The 17793-nt window shown below is 39.2% G+C and overlaps 1 protein-coding gene across 1 annotated transcript in view; it reads right to left on the bottom strand.

Annotated features, from left to right (window-relative positions):
- Positions 1-17399, bottom strand: part of FAF1 (Fas associated factor 1) — a 485365-nt gene extending 467966 nt beyond the window's left edge. Inside the window, exon 1 of the mRNA XM_068964657.1 lies at positions 17275-17399. Within this exon, the coding sequence (XP_068820758.1) occupies positions 17275-17319 (45 nt within the window). The 5' untranslated portion in view covers positions 17320-17399. The remainder of the gene's footprint in view (positions 1-17274) is intronic.
- Between the last annotated feature and the right edge of the window lie 394 nt (positions 17400-17793).

The following is a 17793-nucleotide window of genomic DNA, read 5'->3' as shown; positions in this document are numbered from 1 at the left end:
CTTAGTTGGTAAAGAATCCGTCTGCAATGCAGGAGACCCCAGTTCGATTCCTGGGTCGGGAAGATCCACTGGAGAAGGGATAGGCTACCCACTCCAGTATTCTTGGGCTTCCCTGGTGGCTCAGCTGGTAAAGAATCCTGCAATGTGGGAGACCTCAGTTCAATCCCTGGATTGGGAAGATCCCCTGGAAAAGGGAAAGGCTACCCACTCCAGTATTCTGGCCTAGAGAATTCCATGGACTGTACAGTCCATGGAGTCACAAAGAGTCGGACAGGACTGAGCGATTTTCACTTTCACTTTCAGACCATTATCCACACCATACATAAAAATCAACTCAAAATGGAGTAAAGACATGAATGTTAAGACCTGAAACCATAAAATTCCTAGTAGAAAACATAGGTTTTAACCTCACTGACAGCAGTCTTAGCAATGTCTTTATGGATGAGTTCAAAGGCAAGGGAAACAAAAGCAAAAATAAACAAATGGGACTACAGCAAGCTAAAAAGCTTCTGACAGCAAAGGAAACCATCAAAATGAAAAGGTAGCCTACTGAATGGGAGAAGATATTTGTGAATCATATCTGATAAGAGGTTAATATCCAAAACATACTTTTAAAACTCATATAACTCAATAATAAAAAATAAACAGTTGTTGTCAAACAACAATTAAGAACTGGGCAGAGAATCTGAATAGTTATTTTTCCAAACAAGACCTACAGATAGCTAACCCATATATGAAAAGGTGCTCAATATCTCTATCAGAGAAACACAAATCAAAACCACAATGAACTATTACCTCACAACTGTTAAAATGGCTATTAAAAACACAAGAAATAAAAAGTGTTGGACAGAATATGTAGAAAAGGAAACATACATTTGCTGTCGGGGGTTTTCTAAACTGCTGGTGCAGTCACTATGGAAAACAGTACAGAGATGCCTCAAAAAATTAAGACTAAAACTACCACATGATCCATCTATCCCACTTCTTGGTATTTATCCAAAGAACACAAAAATATTAATTTGAAAAGATATGTGAATCTCTATGTTCACTGCAGCATTATCTACAATAGCCAAGACATGGAAACAACCTAAGTTTCCATCAGTGATAAAAGGATAAAAGGACCAAGAAGACGTGGGTGTGTGTGTGTTTGAGACAGAGAGAGAGTGTGTGTGTGTGTGTATGTATAAATTATACACAATGGAATACTATTCAGCCATAAAATAAATTTTGCCGTTTTTGACAACATGGATAGACCTTGAGGATATTATGTTAAATAAACTCAGGAGGAAAAACACAAATACCATTTGATTTCACCCATATGTGGAATCCAAAACAAAACAAATGAACAAACAAAACCAGTCTCACAGATTCAGAGAACAGATGAGGGGTTATCAGAGTACGGGAGCTGGAGGTGGATGAAAGGGGTAAAGGAGGTTAAGTACATGGTGATGAAAGGTAACTAGACTTCTGGGGGTGATCACTTTGTAGTATATAAAGATGTTGAATTATAATGCATCTGAAGCATATATAATAAAAATGAAAGAAAAGGACAGAAAGAAAAAAAACGTATTTAAACATTATCATCACTTGCTATTCTACTGGGACAACAAAGGCAGAATGAAAACTAAAAGGGCACTGCAAAAAGCAGACTGTACCAATACACAGAAAACGACACATCACTAACTGGCCTTTATCTTTTGCTTAATATATCTTTTGTACTTAGGTTTCTGATTTTATTTAAATATTCCTTTAAAAAAAGAAAAGAGCTATTAGCACCTCTTTGCCAAAATGACTCTTCTCTTCAGTTATTCAAATTTAGCACACAAAGTTAATTCCTTACACGTTTCTTTTAGTTAGAAAATTGATTATTTTCAGGAAACCTTTATTCTAAGACTTCAGCTAAAGCTTTTAAGAAAGAAAATTTAACTAGTAAGCTACTTTAAATTTTACATTAAAGACAAAAATATAGACAAAAATTCACCAACTATATTGGTAAAATGCTAGAATTACATAACATTACTATGATTGTTATAACTTCCTTGTAATAGTCATATCCCTATTCCTCTAATTAGCACATGAAGATACTATCCTAAAGCTCACAATCTCCCCAAAGTAATTTTTATTTTGGCAAAACATATTTTTTACTTTTTTATGAAAAAGATCTAGCACATACAAGAGCAGAGGTTAACAGTAAAATGAACAACCATGAACATAACAGCCTCGTCAACACGTACCAAGACACAGCCACTTTTGTTTTACTCCCCATCAATCTACTCCCAAAGACCTCCCAGAGAGTTCTGAATTCCAGACATCATATCATTTCATCTGGAAGTATTTCTGTATATATTTCTAAAGGATAAGGACATTTTTTTAACATAACCTAATATATTATCATATTTAAAAACCCTAAGTATTTAATTTCCTCAAATATTCAGTCAACCCTGGCAAAATATCTTACTACATTATCCCAAGATAATCACTAAGTAATGTTTTTCTTTTTTAAAAATACAACGCAAAAAAAAAAAAAAAAAAAAACCACAACACAGTGTAAAACAAAGTTCGTGTATATCAACTTGGGGTCAACTTGATCGATTCAGTGGCATCAACTCTATTACTCTTGCCACTTTGTCATTACAGTATCCATGGATGTGAAACCTGTACTGGGCCATTCTGTGTAAGGGACTTAAACATCCTGGATTTGGGTATCTTCAGGGGCTCCTGGAGCCAATCCCCCATAGATACAGAAGGACTTTAGCTTCACACCCCACTACCAGGACCTCACAAATATACCCAGACAGCAAGCCACAAAATGACGCAAATACTGATAAATGCAAAAGTGAAGTTAAAAAAAAAAAAAAATACCAGTGACAGGATAATCTCTTGCTAAAGTACTAAGTAATCCCAATAGAAACCACTGCCACACACAATTTCAAGATAAGAAGTCAATGAATACCAGTTTTGTTCTTCTTTGATTCCTCTATTGACCTCAGTAAATCCTGAGACACCAGAAAAACCTTGTTATTCTTCCTTTATGTGTTTCACAAGCTATATACAATAAGAGGAAAATCAAAAATAACTGGAGGCATCTTTGTGTTTTTTTCTTAAGGCTACCTTGTAAAACAGTGTCAGACTATTTTTTTGGGCTCCAAAATCACTGCAGATGGTGACTGCAGCCATGAAATTAAAAGACGCTTCCTCCTTGGAAGAAAAGTTATGACCAAACTAGACAGCATATTCAAAAGCAGAGACATTACTTTGCCAACAAAGGTCCGTCTAGTCAAGGCTATGGTTTTTCCTGTGGTCATGTATGGACGTGAGAGTTGGACTGTGAAGAAAGCTGAGCGCTGAAGAATTGATGCTTTTGAACTGTGGTGTTGGAGAAGACTCTTGAGAGTCCCTTGGACTGCAAGGAGATCCAATCAGTCCATTCTGAAGGAGATCAGCCCTAGGATTTCTTTGGAGGGAATGATGCTGAAGCTGAAACTCCGGTAATTTGGCCACCTCATGCGAAGAGTTGACTCAATGGAAAGGACTCTGATGCTGGGAGGGATTGGGGGCAGGAGGAGAAGGGGATGACAGAGGATGAGATGGCTGGATGGCATCACTGACTCAAAGGACGTGGGTCTGAGTGAACTCCGGGAGTTGGTGATGGACAGGGAGGCCTCCCTGTGATCATGGGGTCACAAGGAGTCGGACACAACTGAGCGACTGAACTGAACTGAATCTTGTAAAATGCAGTTCTTATTAATATTTTCCTCTACTGTAGTCAGAATAATAGAGGAAAACATGTTCTCTCACAGGAGGGGAGGAGATGACCCAAAGAAAAGCAGACCAAATTTTTACAATTTCTTTGAAGTTTGCTTTTCTATTTAAAATTCATGCAAATTTTATATTTACTTCATGACAACTGTCTTTAATTTTTTTTAAACATATATTTCATTTATTCTAGTAAATTGGTCCTACAAAATGTGCATTTTTATTCTGTATCTTTGAGTACTCCCTAGCATGCCCATTTAAGAAATGTGTATATATATAATTTCACAGACTAGAACTGAGTTCCAAAACCAGTCTTGTTATGACTACCTGTCATTAGATAATCACTTAACCTCTTTACACCTCCATTTTTTCATCTCTAAAATGGGAATAATAACAAGACCTACCACAGATTAGATCTCATATACCAATTAGTTTGGATAATGCAGATAAAACATATCACAGACACCAGTAAAAAGCTCAGTAAGCGTTAGTAGTAATTACAATTATCTCCAAAATCAATCTGTACAATGAGGGATTACCAGCCTTTCATGGTGGTAAGAACTGTGAAGCATCAAATATTACTCTCAACTTACTTGCATGCTAAGAATGCACCCTGTTATAATTTCATGAATGCTGGAGGAAGACTCAGTAGTTGTGGTACACTGGCTTTGCCTCACGGCATGTGGAATCCTCCCAGATCAGGGAGTGAACCCGTGTCTCCTGTATGGGCAGATGGATTCGTATCCAGGACCATCAGACAAGTCCGAACATGAATCCTTTATCATGGACAGTAAGCATGCCCACTCTGCTTTGTTTATCTTTATTTTCTAGGCCATAAGCAAACTTGCCCTTTGGTCTGGAAGGAGACATGTGACCATGGCTGATCACAATCCAACACCCTTGAAAACAGCAGTTTGGAACAACCAGTGTCTCTATTCATAAGACATGCAGAAATAGAAGAGATACAGACAGAACTGTCTCCCAACAATATCTACCCCTCAATCGTAACCATCTCTGCCACTGAACAAAGTTTTTCATGGGTATACCACTCCAGCAGCCACTGTGATTAATCTGATCGGCAGAAGCTAGGGCTAAATCTAATTTGTCTCATATAACATTTAATTAAGGCAACTATCAACAGTCAGCAGGATGATGACAACCTTCAAAATTTATTTCATCCATGTTCCTCAGGGTTCCATACCCAAGTAACATGAAAAAAATCGGATAAGTCATCAGGGTTTACCTCAGAAAAGTGTGTGGGGCTTCCCTGGTGGTCTAGTGGTTAAGAATCCACCTGTCTATGCAGGGGACACTAGCTCAATCCTAGCTGCTGTAAGGCCTGGGAGCCACAACGACTGGGCCAGTGCTCCAGGGCCTACGTACGGAAACTACTGAATCTACACGCTGTGACTACTGAGGCCTGCGCACCTAGAGCCCAGGCTCTGTAACAAGAGAAGCCTCGCAAAGAGAAGCCCGAGCACCAGTACAAAGACCAGCCCCAGCTCACCGCAGCTGGAAAAAGCCTGTGCACAGCAACAAGGACCCAACTCAGTCAAAACATAAAATATTCAAAAAAAAAAAAAAAAAAAAGCCTAATAGCTTTCTCTCAGTTTCTATATTAAACTTTCCACTTGGCCCAAGGCATTAATCCAGAACAAGCGAATGAATTAACAGTTATACAGGCTCTGCCCTGACCCACATGAAAGAAGTATAGGGCAATTTTATCAACTCTGGTTAGTGACTTGTGGCTGACCTGAATGCTTTCCAGGGCCAAGATGATCCACGGGTCGCTTCAGCTAAAAAGTCAGGAACAAATTCTGAACCACCTATTCTAACTGAATGACTTCCCTCAGAGAGGTAACTGTCCACAGGGTGCACATAAATAACAAATCAGAAATCACTCTGCAAGGCTTTCCCAAAGATAGCCTCATCTGGGAGAGATCTTCGCAGTCATATGAAGGCTACAAGGTCTACTGGTGATGTTTACTTAAATATTCAAAAGGTGAAGGAGTCCATATTTTTGGAGGAAGGGGAATTAATGCCTGGTTTCCACACAAGAAATACAGTCCTGAAGGCAGACACAGTTCACCTAGAAAGAGTAGGTTGTTCACAATTGTTGGTTCCTTCCAAGTGGGACCTACATCAGTCTGGAGGCACTATTAACTTGTGTCTCAACATGATGTCCCATTTAAGCTTGTGTCTCAACATGATGTCCCATTTAAGTGGTGGCCCTTAGGGTTCCCAATTCCTACAGTTAAGCTTAATCCTTGTTGTTGACAGGAATTAATGAAGGCAGTTAATCCAAACTGTCCCATCTGACCAGGCCCACCAGTAATCTGCCCCATAGAATTTCTAACTGAAGGCTATGGTATGGGACTGGGGTAGGCATCAGGAAGTGCTGACAGGTGTTTTGCATGAAAGTAAAGACTCTGGAGGCCAACTTCTGATATTTCCAATAGACCTGTTCATAAGGTTAAGACAAATCACAGGAATGACAATCAAAAAGCTGTGAATGGTAGAGTGCATCAAAGGTCCCTCAAATACCTTGACTGTCAGCTCACTACTGACTTTTACAATAAAAACTGCACCATCGTCAGACTGCAAAAGGTCCAGAAAGATGGAAAGTAGAGCACAATTAGTTTCAAAAGCCAAAATGGCATAGCCAGTCAGCTAACTGGACCAAGAACAGTGAGGCACCGCTGATACTTCAGAGAGGGAGGTCAAGGTCCAATTTATTTAACCTGCCAAAAGCAAGCAGGGGCCACATCCCATGCAATGTGGCTTCTCTCATGTGACAAACAGGTCAACTTTTGGGAGGAATCACATGTCTGGCATGCAGTGGTACCCTCTGCATCAGAAATACAGTCTTCTGCTTTACACACACTTTATGATAGTTAATATGTTGTCACATCTGATATGATGATGGATCCTGGCAACAGTAATGGCTCTGGGCAGTACAGGCTCAATCAGAAGCTTGATTCCAGGGGGCTTCATCAGAGAAAAAGCCCTTACTGTGGGCATCTACATGAGTGATTCAGACAGTTTGATCAGCAGCTATAATTTGTTTCCATAGTTCACAGCTTCAAAGAAAGCTGTCTTTAATCTGTCAGTCTATAGTTTCCAAGTGGCAGACCAAATAGCTGGGCCACTGGCTACAGGCCAAGGGTCAATAGAAATACAACAAGTCTCATGAATGAAAGGACAGGCCAGACCTATAAGAACACTCTTGAGTTCTATACACTGAACACAGCAATTACAGTCATTACTAGTCTGCATAGCTGGTGCAGAGGCTGAACAGTCACAAATGACAAGCAGATACAACGCATTTCAGCTTGGCTGAACCACTGGTGAACCAGGTCCAGGTTTAGGAAAACCTTAATAAATTGAGGCCCTCACTGAGTCACTGGCTTTGCTTTAGATATGAAGTTGGGAATAAAGCTTCCTTCAAAGGAGTGGCTGAGCTACAAGACATTATGCACCCTCATCCTCTGATCTCTCAAACAAACCGGTGAAAATTCTAATAATTTTGCTTTCTGTCCACCGTGACTGTAAATTTGACTCCTTTCACATTCAAATGTAGGTGTATATACATCTGTAAATGTCTGAAAGGAGGCAGAACCTTCTGCCCAGCCAGGACAAATCTTAGTGCTATTTGCTACATTGTGGAGCATCAGAAACTGAGTCTGACTGACAAATTGATGGAAAACACTCCCTCCATCTGAGAGGACATTTGAGAGTTGTTGAAAGTTAGCCACAACCAGTGAAGAAGGAAATGACAACCCACTCCAGAATTTTTACCTAGGAAATCCCTAGACAGAGGAGCCCAGCAGGCTATGAGAACAACAAGCCACAACCAGAGGATTGTTTAGGCAGCTGTCTTTGAAGCTATTTCCTGGTACTCAGTCTGCAACCACCTACTTACTTCCTCCTCATTAATAGGCAAGAAAGTAGAGAACTACTCAGTTCTGTCAACATATTCACTACCAATTCCCGAGGACTTCCCTCAAACTATTAACCAGCCCATAAGGCCCTCACTCTTCCTCTTCCAGAAAGTTATGTGTCTCTCAACATCTCATCCTTATTGCTAGAACTGTTAAGAGAATTGAAGGATATGTGATTTTCACCCTACTTGCAAACAAAGTTGGAGCCTGCCAGTTTCATGGATGCTGGCAGAAGACCTAGACTCCTGAGTTGGAGACAATTAATTTTATGATTCATGGCAATATTTGTAGTCAAAATATCAGAATTTTCTTGCACAGTTTCCTAGTTCCATTTCCCACTGCGTGACACAAACAAAGCAGTCCAAATGATACCTGCACATACAGTGGACTGTATTACAGAGAAGGAACCCAGAGCCTGGAGCACCGAATTCTTTTTAAATGGACACTGTGCGTGTTTACCCTTTGCTCCAGAGAGAGATATTACCTCTGTCTTCCAAGGCTTCTCACTGCACAAATATCCTTGAAAATATAATCAGAAACAAAAGCAGCAGCAGTCAGGACTCTGACAAGTCATACAGAAACCATGGTTATCTCTGAAATCCAAGACAGGGTTGCTGTAGAATTTAGATGTTAAGAACCTAGCACAATATCTGGCACATACAAACCAGTCAAAAGCTATATGCTAATATTATTATTCCTTCCTCATTAAACCTGAAATAAAAACGATCAATCACGTTTCCATCTCCCTTTAAAGATGCCAAAGAATATGACTAAAATTGACTCTGAAAACAGTTTAACCACTACTCTTCGCTTGAGACAAAGACAGTGGGATGCCAGGAGAGCACAAGAGACAAAACTTTCCTGTAACATTTTTCTATTATAGCTCAGTTATTAAAGCACATGAACTCTGGGATGGGGAGGAAGGGGAGGGAAATGTGACTGGAACCTAACTCTAATACCATTAAGGTGCATATAACCTGCAAACTTTTCTACTTTTCTTTACCATAACTTGATATCTCATTCTATGTCAATTTTTCCTCTATAACCACAAATAAGTATAAAGACAGGTACAATTATTCTGTTAATTTTGCTTCTCAAACTTACCTTAAAATCAATGACTAATGATTTAACATGGCAAGAACTTTTTATTTGAAATTAGAATTTCTGCCTTAAAAACAGTTTGAGTGAAAATGTAATCAGGTAGAGTGGTAACATAAGGCAATTCAGTGATAGCATTCAAATTTTACAAAGGTCATGGCCTCAAGCCCTATATTTTGCCACATTATCTTACTGAGTCCTCTATAAAAGCTAACACAGAGGGTAGGTGTTTTGAACTTCCCTAAAAATGGCTCACCTTGAAGTTATAACCCTCAATTCAATAAATGAGTCTAATTTTTACTCTCCCAATGACAGACTTACTTATTCAAAACTATGTCACAAAACAGTAGGTACTTAAAAATACATAAAAATTTACAATTCTACTCCATTTATTTGTACCATAACAGCCAATATTCATAATATTCCTTCAAAAAATATTCACTGAGCACCTATTAATAGATACTACAGGAACAGTGGTTAACATACAGGCAGTTGTTCACTCAAACAGCTGACAGTAGAGGAAAGAAACATGGTAAGTGATTAGCAACAATCTGATATAAGACTCAAAAGAAGAGAAATATGTACAAGATATTTAAGAAGAAATGATTAACTGGGCACAGAATATTGATGTAATTAAATAAGAAAAAGGTAGGCAATGATTTTGAAAGACAAACAGAAGTATTCCAAAAGGATATGACGGTTTCCCAGGTGGCTCAGTGGTAAAGAATCCGCCTCCCAATGCAGGAGACACGGATTCAAGACCTGGTTTAAGATCTCCTGGAGGAATAAACAGCAACCGACTCCAGTATTTTTGCCTGGAGCATCCCATGGACAGAGGAGCCTGGCGGGCGATAGTCCATAGGGTCACAAAGAGTCAGACACGACTGAGCATGCACGCACTCAAAGGGATATGAAAACTAAGCCTTCAAACATATAGACTCATGAAACAGCACATTTTATTATGAGCATCAAGTATACACTGAAATACTCAAATTGTTCTAAGTCATAAAAGATGGAAGAGTACTTAAGATTACAAAATCAAAGAATCACAGTAATGAATGTAACATCAAAAATCATTTAGGTCAGTTGTTCTCTAGTCCATAGATCCAGCAACATCAGAATAACCTGAGAACCTGGTAGAAATGCAAATTTGCAGGCACCACCCACGATCCACTGAATCAAAAACTCTGGTCTCTTGTGATTTAACAAGTCCTCCCAGTTTTGTTTGTTTGTTTGTTTGTTTGTTTTTGGTGTTCCCTGGTGGCTCAGTCGGTAAAGAGTCTGCCCAAAATGGGGGAGACCTGGGTTCAATCCCTGGGTTGAGAAGATCCCCTGGAGAAGGAAATGGCAACCCACTCCAGTATTCTTGCCTGGAGAATTCTGTGAACAGAAGAATCTGGTAGGCTACAGTCCATGGGGTCACAAAGAGTGGGACATAGCTAGGTGACTAACACTTTCATTTTCTTTCCCAGTTATTTTTATGCAAGCTACAGTTTGAGAACCGCTAATTTAGACCAGAGGTTTTCACCACTATTGAAATCTAGGGCAGATAATTCTTCATCATCATGGGATGTCTACTGCATTGTACAATATTTAGCAGAACCCTGGCCTCTATCCACTAAATGCCAGCAGCACCCCCTAGTTGTGACAGCCAAAAATGCTTCTAGAAACTGCCCAATGTTCTTTGGGGGAGAGAAATTATCCGAAGCTGAAAACCACTTATCTAGACCAGGGATCAGTAAACCTTCCTGTAAGAGCCAGGGCTCTGCAGACCATGCAATGAACTACCCAACTCTGATAACAAGGGCAAAAGTGGCCAGAGATAATACATAAATGAATATACATAACTGTCTTCCAATAAGGCTTTACTGACCAAAAAAAAAAAAAATGGTGATTTGGCACTCCGGATGTAGCTTGCTAACACCTCAAGCTAGATAAGGGCTTCCCAGGTGGCACTAATGGTAAAGAATCAGCCTGCCAATGCAGGAGACATAAGAGATGCGAATTTGATCCCTGGGTCAGGAAGATCCCCTGGAGGAGGGCATGGCAACCCACTCCAGTATTCTTGCCTAGAGAATTCCATGGACAGGAGACTGACAGGCTACAGTCCATAGGATGCAAAGAGTTGGACACAACTGAAGAGACTCAGCATGCACATGAACTCAACAAGCTAGATAAATTGGCTTCTCTGGTGGCTCAGTGGTAACAAATCCTCCTGCCATTGCAGGAAACACAGGTTCAATCCCTGGGTCAGTAAGATCCCCTGGAGAAGGAAGTGACAACCCACTCCAGTATTTTTGCTGGGAAATGCCATGGACAGAAGAGTCTGGAGGAGACAGTCCATAGCGTTGGTCGCAAAGAGTCAGACACAACTTAGCAACTAAACAACAACACAACAAAGCTAGATAAACTACCTAAATTATATCTGAATGTCCCCAACCTCAAGTGATTATTCAGACTCTATCTGAACACCTGATCTAGTACAATCTTTTATATTCAAGCAGATAGGGCTCTAAACAGATCTCCATCTTGTATTCTGAGTAACTGATATCCAGAAAGGATAAATGACTCTCAGAAAACCACAGCCAAAGCAAAAAAAAAAAAAAAAAATCCAGAGCTCTTGTTGGCCTAAGTGCCTCCTATAGAAGAGTAACCATATAACGTGGCCTGTGATACATTCAAATGTTCTCACTTCAGAGTTATTAAAACCTAGAAAAAAAAGTACTGATATCATGGGGTGGACTGAGGTGGGTGGTATGGGAAAAGGTAGGTAATTTTATCTTAAAAGCCCAGATAGTAAATATTTCAAGCTCGTGGGCCATGAAGTCTCTGTCTCAACTACTCACCTCTGTCACTGCAGTGACAGAGCAGTCATAGAAAACAGGTAAATGAATGGGTGTGGCTGTCAATAAACTTTTATTCACAAAAACAGGCAACCAGCTTATAGATTACAGTTTCCTGACCCCTGAACTACAGAGTCCATAAAACCTGTCTGGCAAACAATAGGCATCCACCCAACCACACTCAACAAATCTGAAGTCTCTTCCATTCCACGGTTTCTGACCACCTGTGAGGTCAGAAGCATGGCACTGGACTGGACTGAATGGCAGTCTAGGGAGAGCAGTCCCTCCCTTCCTCCTCCTTTTCTTCCCTCCCTTCCTTCCTTCTGGCATGTCTGCTATATGCCAGGAACTGTAATTTATTTATACATAAGTTTTATCAATTTAGAGAAATTTCTAAGTGGTGGATCTTGTTTTCCCTTGGAAATTCACGCTATCTGACAAATTAAGCTAGAAAATGAACACTTTTATGTACACCTGAATAAAACCTTTGTTTCAAACCAGTTCATGACCTTGGACAAGTCACTTCCTTTTTCTGTGTCTCAACTTCCACAAAAGGAAAAATGAGAAGCTAGAAATAGATGATCTCTGAAGTCCCCTGTAAGAAACAAGTGTGTACCTTAAAACTGTCAACAATGAAAATAATAGCTAAAATTTATTAAACATTTTCTATATCAGACATCTGTTCTAATCACTTTAACTCATTTTTCCTAAGGGAAAACTGAAGCAAAGTCGTATGAAGTAACTGGTCAAAAATGACAAGATGAGTAAGAGGCAGAGCTATGATTTTAATCTAAATAATCGGACATCAAAGTCCATTCTCTTAACCACTATCTACTAAACTTTAACCTATATGCCAAAACCTTATTTCCACAATGACCAACAATCCAAACACAAGACAATATGATTTGTCCCTCTAAAAATAAAGGGGACAGTGAAGTAAAGAAAAGAAAAAAGAGTAACAAGACTACTTCCTACCATAGCACTCAATCTCACCCAAGATAACTTCCCAGGAAATAAAGATGATGTTCCATGATTACTTAGTTTGATTACTTAGTTTGTTCCATGATTACTTAGTTCCATGATTACTTACATTAATGTAAATGTACAAAGCAATTTAAGTAGCAAAGGTATTACTAGCTGGAAAGACCAGGAGTGGAAAACAAATGCACAATTGTGTCATCCAGGATACACAACAGAAGTAACATCAAAATCAGTGCCAAATTAGAGAAGAAATAAAGGTCTTCTTATTGTGACCAATAGAACTAGATTCAGAAAAAAATACTTTTTTAGCAAAGCAGATGAGTTTTGTTTAAGAAAAAGTCTGAAAGAAAATACTACTACTAGTTAGAGTTGCTTTTGCTTCACTTGAGTAGCACTCTAATCTATGTGTCTGTATTATCAGTTACCAAGCAATAGAAAGACATGTGATGCACATGTGACACTAAATTGCTACACCACTCATTTTGCTCTCAAAAAAAAAAAAAATTTATAAGTAAAAAAAGTATCTTAGACAAAAAACAATTTGGCATAGTATTAATTGAAAAGTTAAAGGGATGGGGGAAGAGAGAAGACTCATTCTTCTGTTTATCGAGAATTAAAGTAAAAGGTAACTAATTACTTATTAAATAGCAACTACAATTTTGTTTGCATAAGTGTTTTCTCATCTTAAGCAAATCAAATACAGTATCAAGAGTTTGTTTGATCAAATGATTTTTGTTCTATACCTCAACCTTTAAAAAAATTTAAATAATTATACAATTACAAAAAGATTTGGAATTTTTACCTGAATGCATCTCTTTGTTATGAAAAGACCTTAAGGAAGGAAAAAGATTCACAATTCATCAGTGCCTGCCTGTTTTTTAAACCCAGGAAATTCCTTTACACCCCCTCCTCATTCTGGTTAGCCAGAACTGTAGGTGTACCAGTTTACTCATTCCTTTACCAGTAATATACTATGCTAACACTATTTACATTTAAAGCTGATTTTTGTCAGACTATTCCAAGTTCCAAACTTACTAGTTCAGAGTGGAATTTACAAATAATTGATTAAACACTATGTTGTCATTCTCTCCACTCAATTTTGGTGATGTAACCACTATGGAAAACAATAGGCAATTCCTTAAAAAATTTAAAATAGAAATACAATATGATCTAGCAATTCTACTTCTGGACATATATCCAAAAGAATTGAGAACAGGGACTTAAAGAGGTATTTGAACACCCATGTAGAGCATTAATGATTCACAACAGCCAAACATGGGGGAAAAGTGTCCACTGGCAGATGAATGGATCAACAAAATGTGGTACATACACAAAATGGAATATTATTAATATTCCATTATATTCCATATTATTCCATAATATTCAATAATATTAATTAATAGTAGTTAATATTAAATAATATTAGAAAGGAAGGAAATCCTGACACATGCTACAACATGGATGAATATTGAGGCCATTATTCTAAGTGAAATAAGTAAGTCACAAAAGAACATATACTGTATGATTTCACTTATCTAAAGTACCTAGAACATTCACATTCACATTCACAGAGACAGAAAGAATGGTGGTTACCAGGGGCTGGAGAGAAGGAAGAATGGGAAGTTATTTAATAGAAACAGAGTTACAGTTTTGCAAGATAAAAAGAGTTCTGAAGATGGTTGGTTGCACAACTGTGACCATACTTAAAGCCACTGAACTGTCATCCACGCATCTCTATCTCAAATCTCTTAACTTGGAAAATAGTTAAGATGGCAGATTTTATCTTATGCATATTTCACCACAATTTAACATTTTTGCCAACTGGTAGCTGCTTTTACTTGCGGTTGCGGGGGAGAAATCTTTTAGAAGACAATTCGAAACATATTTGCTTTATAATTAGTTCACTCACCTACAAAATCTCAAATCTATTCCATTAAGTGTGAGCCGGAATCTTTCATCCACTACTTATCCCATTAAAAGAAACCAGGCAATTTTTTTAAATTATAGCCTAAGACTTGGAATGTAGATGCTTGAATGATACATGCTTCTTCTATAACTGGTCAAATCAATTTTCCTACCCACAACTGAACATAGTAAAATTATGTTCTATTTACCTCATATGATTGTTAGCCACTTCTCCACTGACTTCACCAGAAGTCCTTTCTTCATTAAGTTGAAATATTTAGAGAGAATACAAAATCCTTCTCAAGAACTTTCCTACATTTGGACATTGTATTTGTAAGAAGCTATTATCTAGCAATAATCAATGTCATAAACTTAATTATTTTAAATTTTACTCACATTTTAAAATCATGTCCTTTTCTACAATGGAAGCAATGAGCTCAAAACTATTATTAATTTTCACAATCATACGAAATAAGCAGAACATAACTACACTATGTTCACTTTTGCTGGGGAAATCTTTTGTCCAGTTACAAAAGAAGCCAGTATCATCCACGTATCTATACCTCAAATTTCAGGCTATAATTTTTAAAATAAATTGATTGGTTTCTGGTAACTGGAAAATGCTATTTTTTAGGTTAATTCTATAAAAGTTTTACATGTTATTTAAAAGAATAATTTTTATTTTTATTTTATATTGGAGACAGCTGATTTCCCTGGAGAAGGGAATGGCAACCCACTCCAGTACTCTTGCCTGGAGAATCCCATGGACAGAGGAGCCTGGAGCGCTACCGTCCATGGGGTCACAGAGTCGGACAAGACTGAGCAACTAATACACACACACACACACACACACACAGCTGATTTACAATGCTGTGTTAGTTTCAGGTGTACAGCACAGTGAAGAATAATCCATTTTAAAACCAAGTCCACTGGAGTAAACTGATCTGGAATCATCATTTGCAAGAGGAATACAAGGTTCCTAAAATACACAAAAAGCTAATGTGCTTGTGTATGGTTTTCCAAATAACTTTATTCTACAATAATATTCTCCTGCCTATTTGACAATATGAAATTAACTCTCACCATTTGGCAAACAATTGTTTGATACAGATGCCGTAAGCTTTTTTTTTCCATTTGTAAACAACTGCTCACAGGATTGCCATTTGTTTGAAGAAAAAACTTACTAGAATGTTTTCATGTGCTCAAAATCTGAAAAGCTTGTCAGAAAATCTTACTTTACCTCTGAATACAAGAATTCTAAATTTCCGGACCAAAACCAATACATCTAAGCATAATAACTGTCACAAATAATGAGAGAAAACAGCTACAAGTTACTAGAGTAAGTTTTAATGAGTAAACTATCCTTTTTGTTGTAATCTAAAGCCATTCCTACCAGAGCAGAAAAATTTTACAAAAGGATAAAACCATTTCTAGATATATAGAGTCCTTTGTCACACAATGATATTCCACATTAGGTAAAAGATTGAAATGGAGAATGAAAAAAGGTGAAATTAGGCAGAAAATCTCAGGCCAATCCTAATCCTACAAAGCACCAAACGCTTGTGGTCAACTTTTATTTTCAGAACCTCTTTCTGAGTTTGAAAGTTACAGTATAATGAAATGCAGACACATGCATTTCCCTAACGTAGCAGGTATCACTTAGATAATTAAAAGGGCAAACTCTTGAAATGGACATCAGACTATAAAGTTGTAAGAATAAGTAACTTTAAAAATCAAAGAAAGAAGAAAAGCCCTACAAAATATCATTAAGAAAAAATACTGCCTACTAAGCTAATGTGAGACCATGTGCAATGATGACAGCGTTATAGGAAGGAAATGCCTGCCTATATGTAACTGAAGCTTCTAAGTTAATGCCAAAATAAATGATTAAAAACATCTCACTACAACATTGTCTTCAAACATCAAAAGGCAAAAGTGGTGTTTACAGGGTATTCTAACTTCAAATGCTTCATGAAGCACACAGCTCTACTTTCAAAGGGATTCCCTAAAACAATTATATGCCAGTGGCACTACAGTTGGGTTCACTAAGAAATAATCTTAGCTCATCCTTTAAATTATTCCTGGAGAAAGAACACCACCCAGGTAATTCAAATCTGTAGAGGAAGGGAGTCCAAATGCATGGATTGGTAATTTATTCAACTTGTGAATTCACAGTTTGTAAATTCACTTTGATATATACACTCCTCATCTTCCTATACCCAAAGATTCTAATAAGGCATCAAAGTCTCAAATGTTTATTTCCCCTTCAAAACCAGCACAATGCCCTGCTACCCTTACCACCTCATCATTCTTTTTAACTCTCCCCTTAACACACCACACCCACACCACACCCACACTCCACACAGCACACTCTCCTCATAAACAACTCAAACTCCTCACCCAAAGCACCTCATACTTAGAAGCCCCAGATTTAATACCTTTAAACTCTACACACTCTTCATATAATACAGGAAACAATACACAGTCCACACACAAAACAACCCAACACAATACAACCTCTCCCTATAAACGACATTCACACCGTACATAACACATTCTACACACGCCCCAACACAACATAATCCCCCACAGTTCACAACACACACACATCCCAAGCCAGGTACTGTATTAAAAAAACCTGAACCACACAGCACTGCTGTGCTCAAACAAACGCTGGGAAGAGGCCACCCTGTGGGCACTGGAAAGCCACGAGGTTGGAGATGGGAGGATAATCGGGCCCAATACTTCACCTGAAAATCCGCCAGGATCATCTCCCGGTCCATGTTGGACGTCATGGCGGCCGCCGAGTTCCGCGGCTCCGGGAGCGAAGCGCGCACCTGGGAGGGAGACTGCGCCTCCTGCGGCCGTCGCCGCCGCCGCCGCCGCCGCCGGGCGCCGAAGGGCTGGCGGGCGAGCCGGCGGGCGGGCCGGCGGGCCGGCGGGCGGGGCAGTGCGGGAGGCTAGGCGCTCATGCACTCGGTAACCTTCAGGCGCCTGGGCCGCCCGCCTGTGCCCTGTGGCCGCTCCGCAGCCGCCCAGACAGAGAGGTTGGTAAGGATGTGGGTCCGGTCTTACTGTCGCCGGCCAGGATGAAGGCAGGTTGCGACAGCGCGCACCCAGCTCTCTTCAGCGGCGGCGAGACCGGCGGGGGCGGAGAAAGACAGCGAAAAACCAGGCGGGCAAACGCCACGGCCGCCTCCGCCTCCTCCGCTTCCTCCCAGGCCGCCGCCTCCGCCCCTGGTTGGCCAGAGCCAAGGCTGTCGCACATT

Source organism: Capricornis sumatraensis, chromosome 2 (genome assembly GCF_032405125.1).
Source record: "Capricornis sumatraensis isolate serow.1 chromosome 2, serow.2, whole genome shotgun sequence".
In the NCBI taxonomy this organism is placed as follows: domain Eukaryota; kingdom Metazoa; phylum Chordata; class Mammalia; order Artiodactyla; family Bovidae; genus Capricornis; species Capricornis sumatraensis.
The sequence above is the reverse complement of the archived record's forward strand: the minus strand, read 5'-3'. Positions and strand labels throughout refer to the sequence as shown.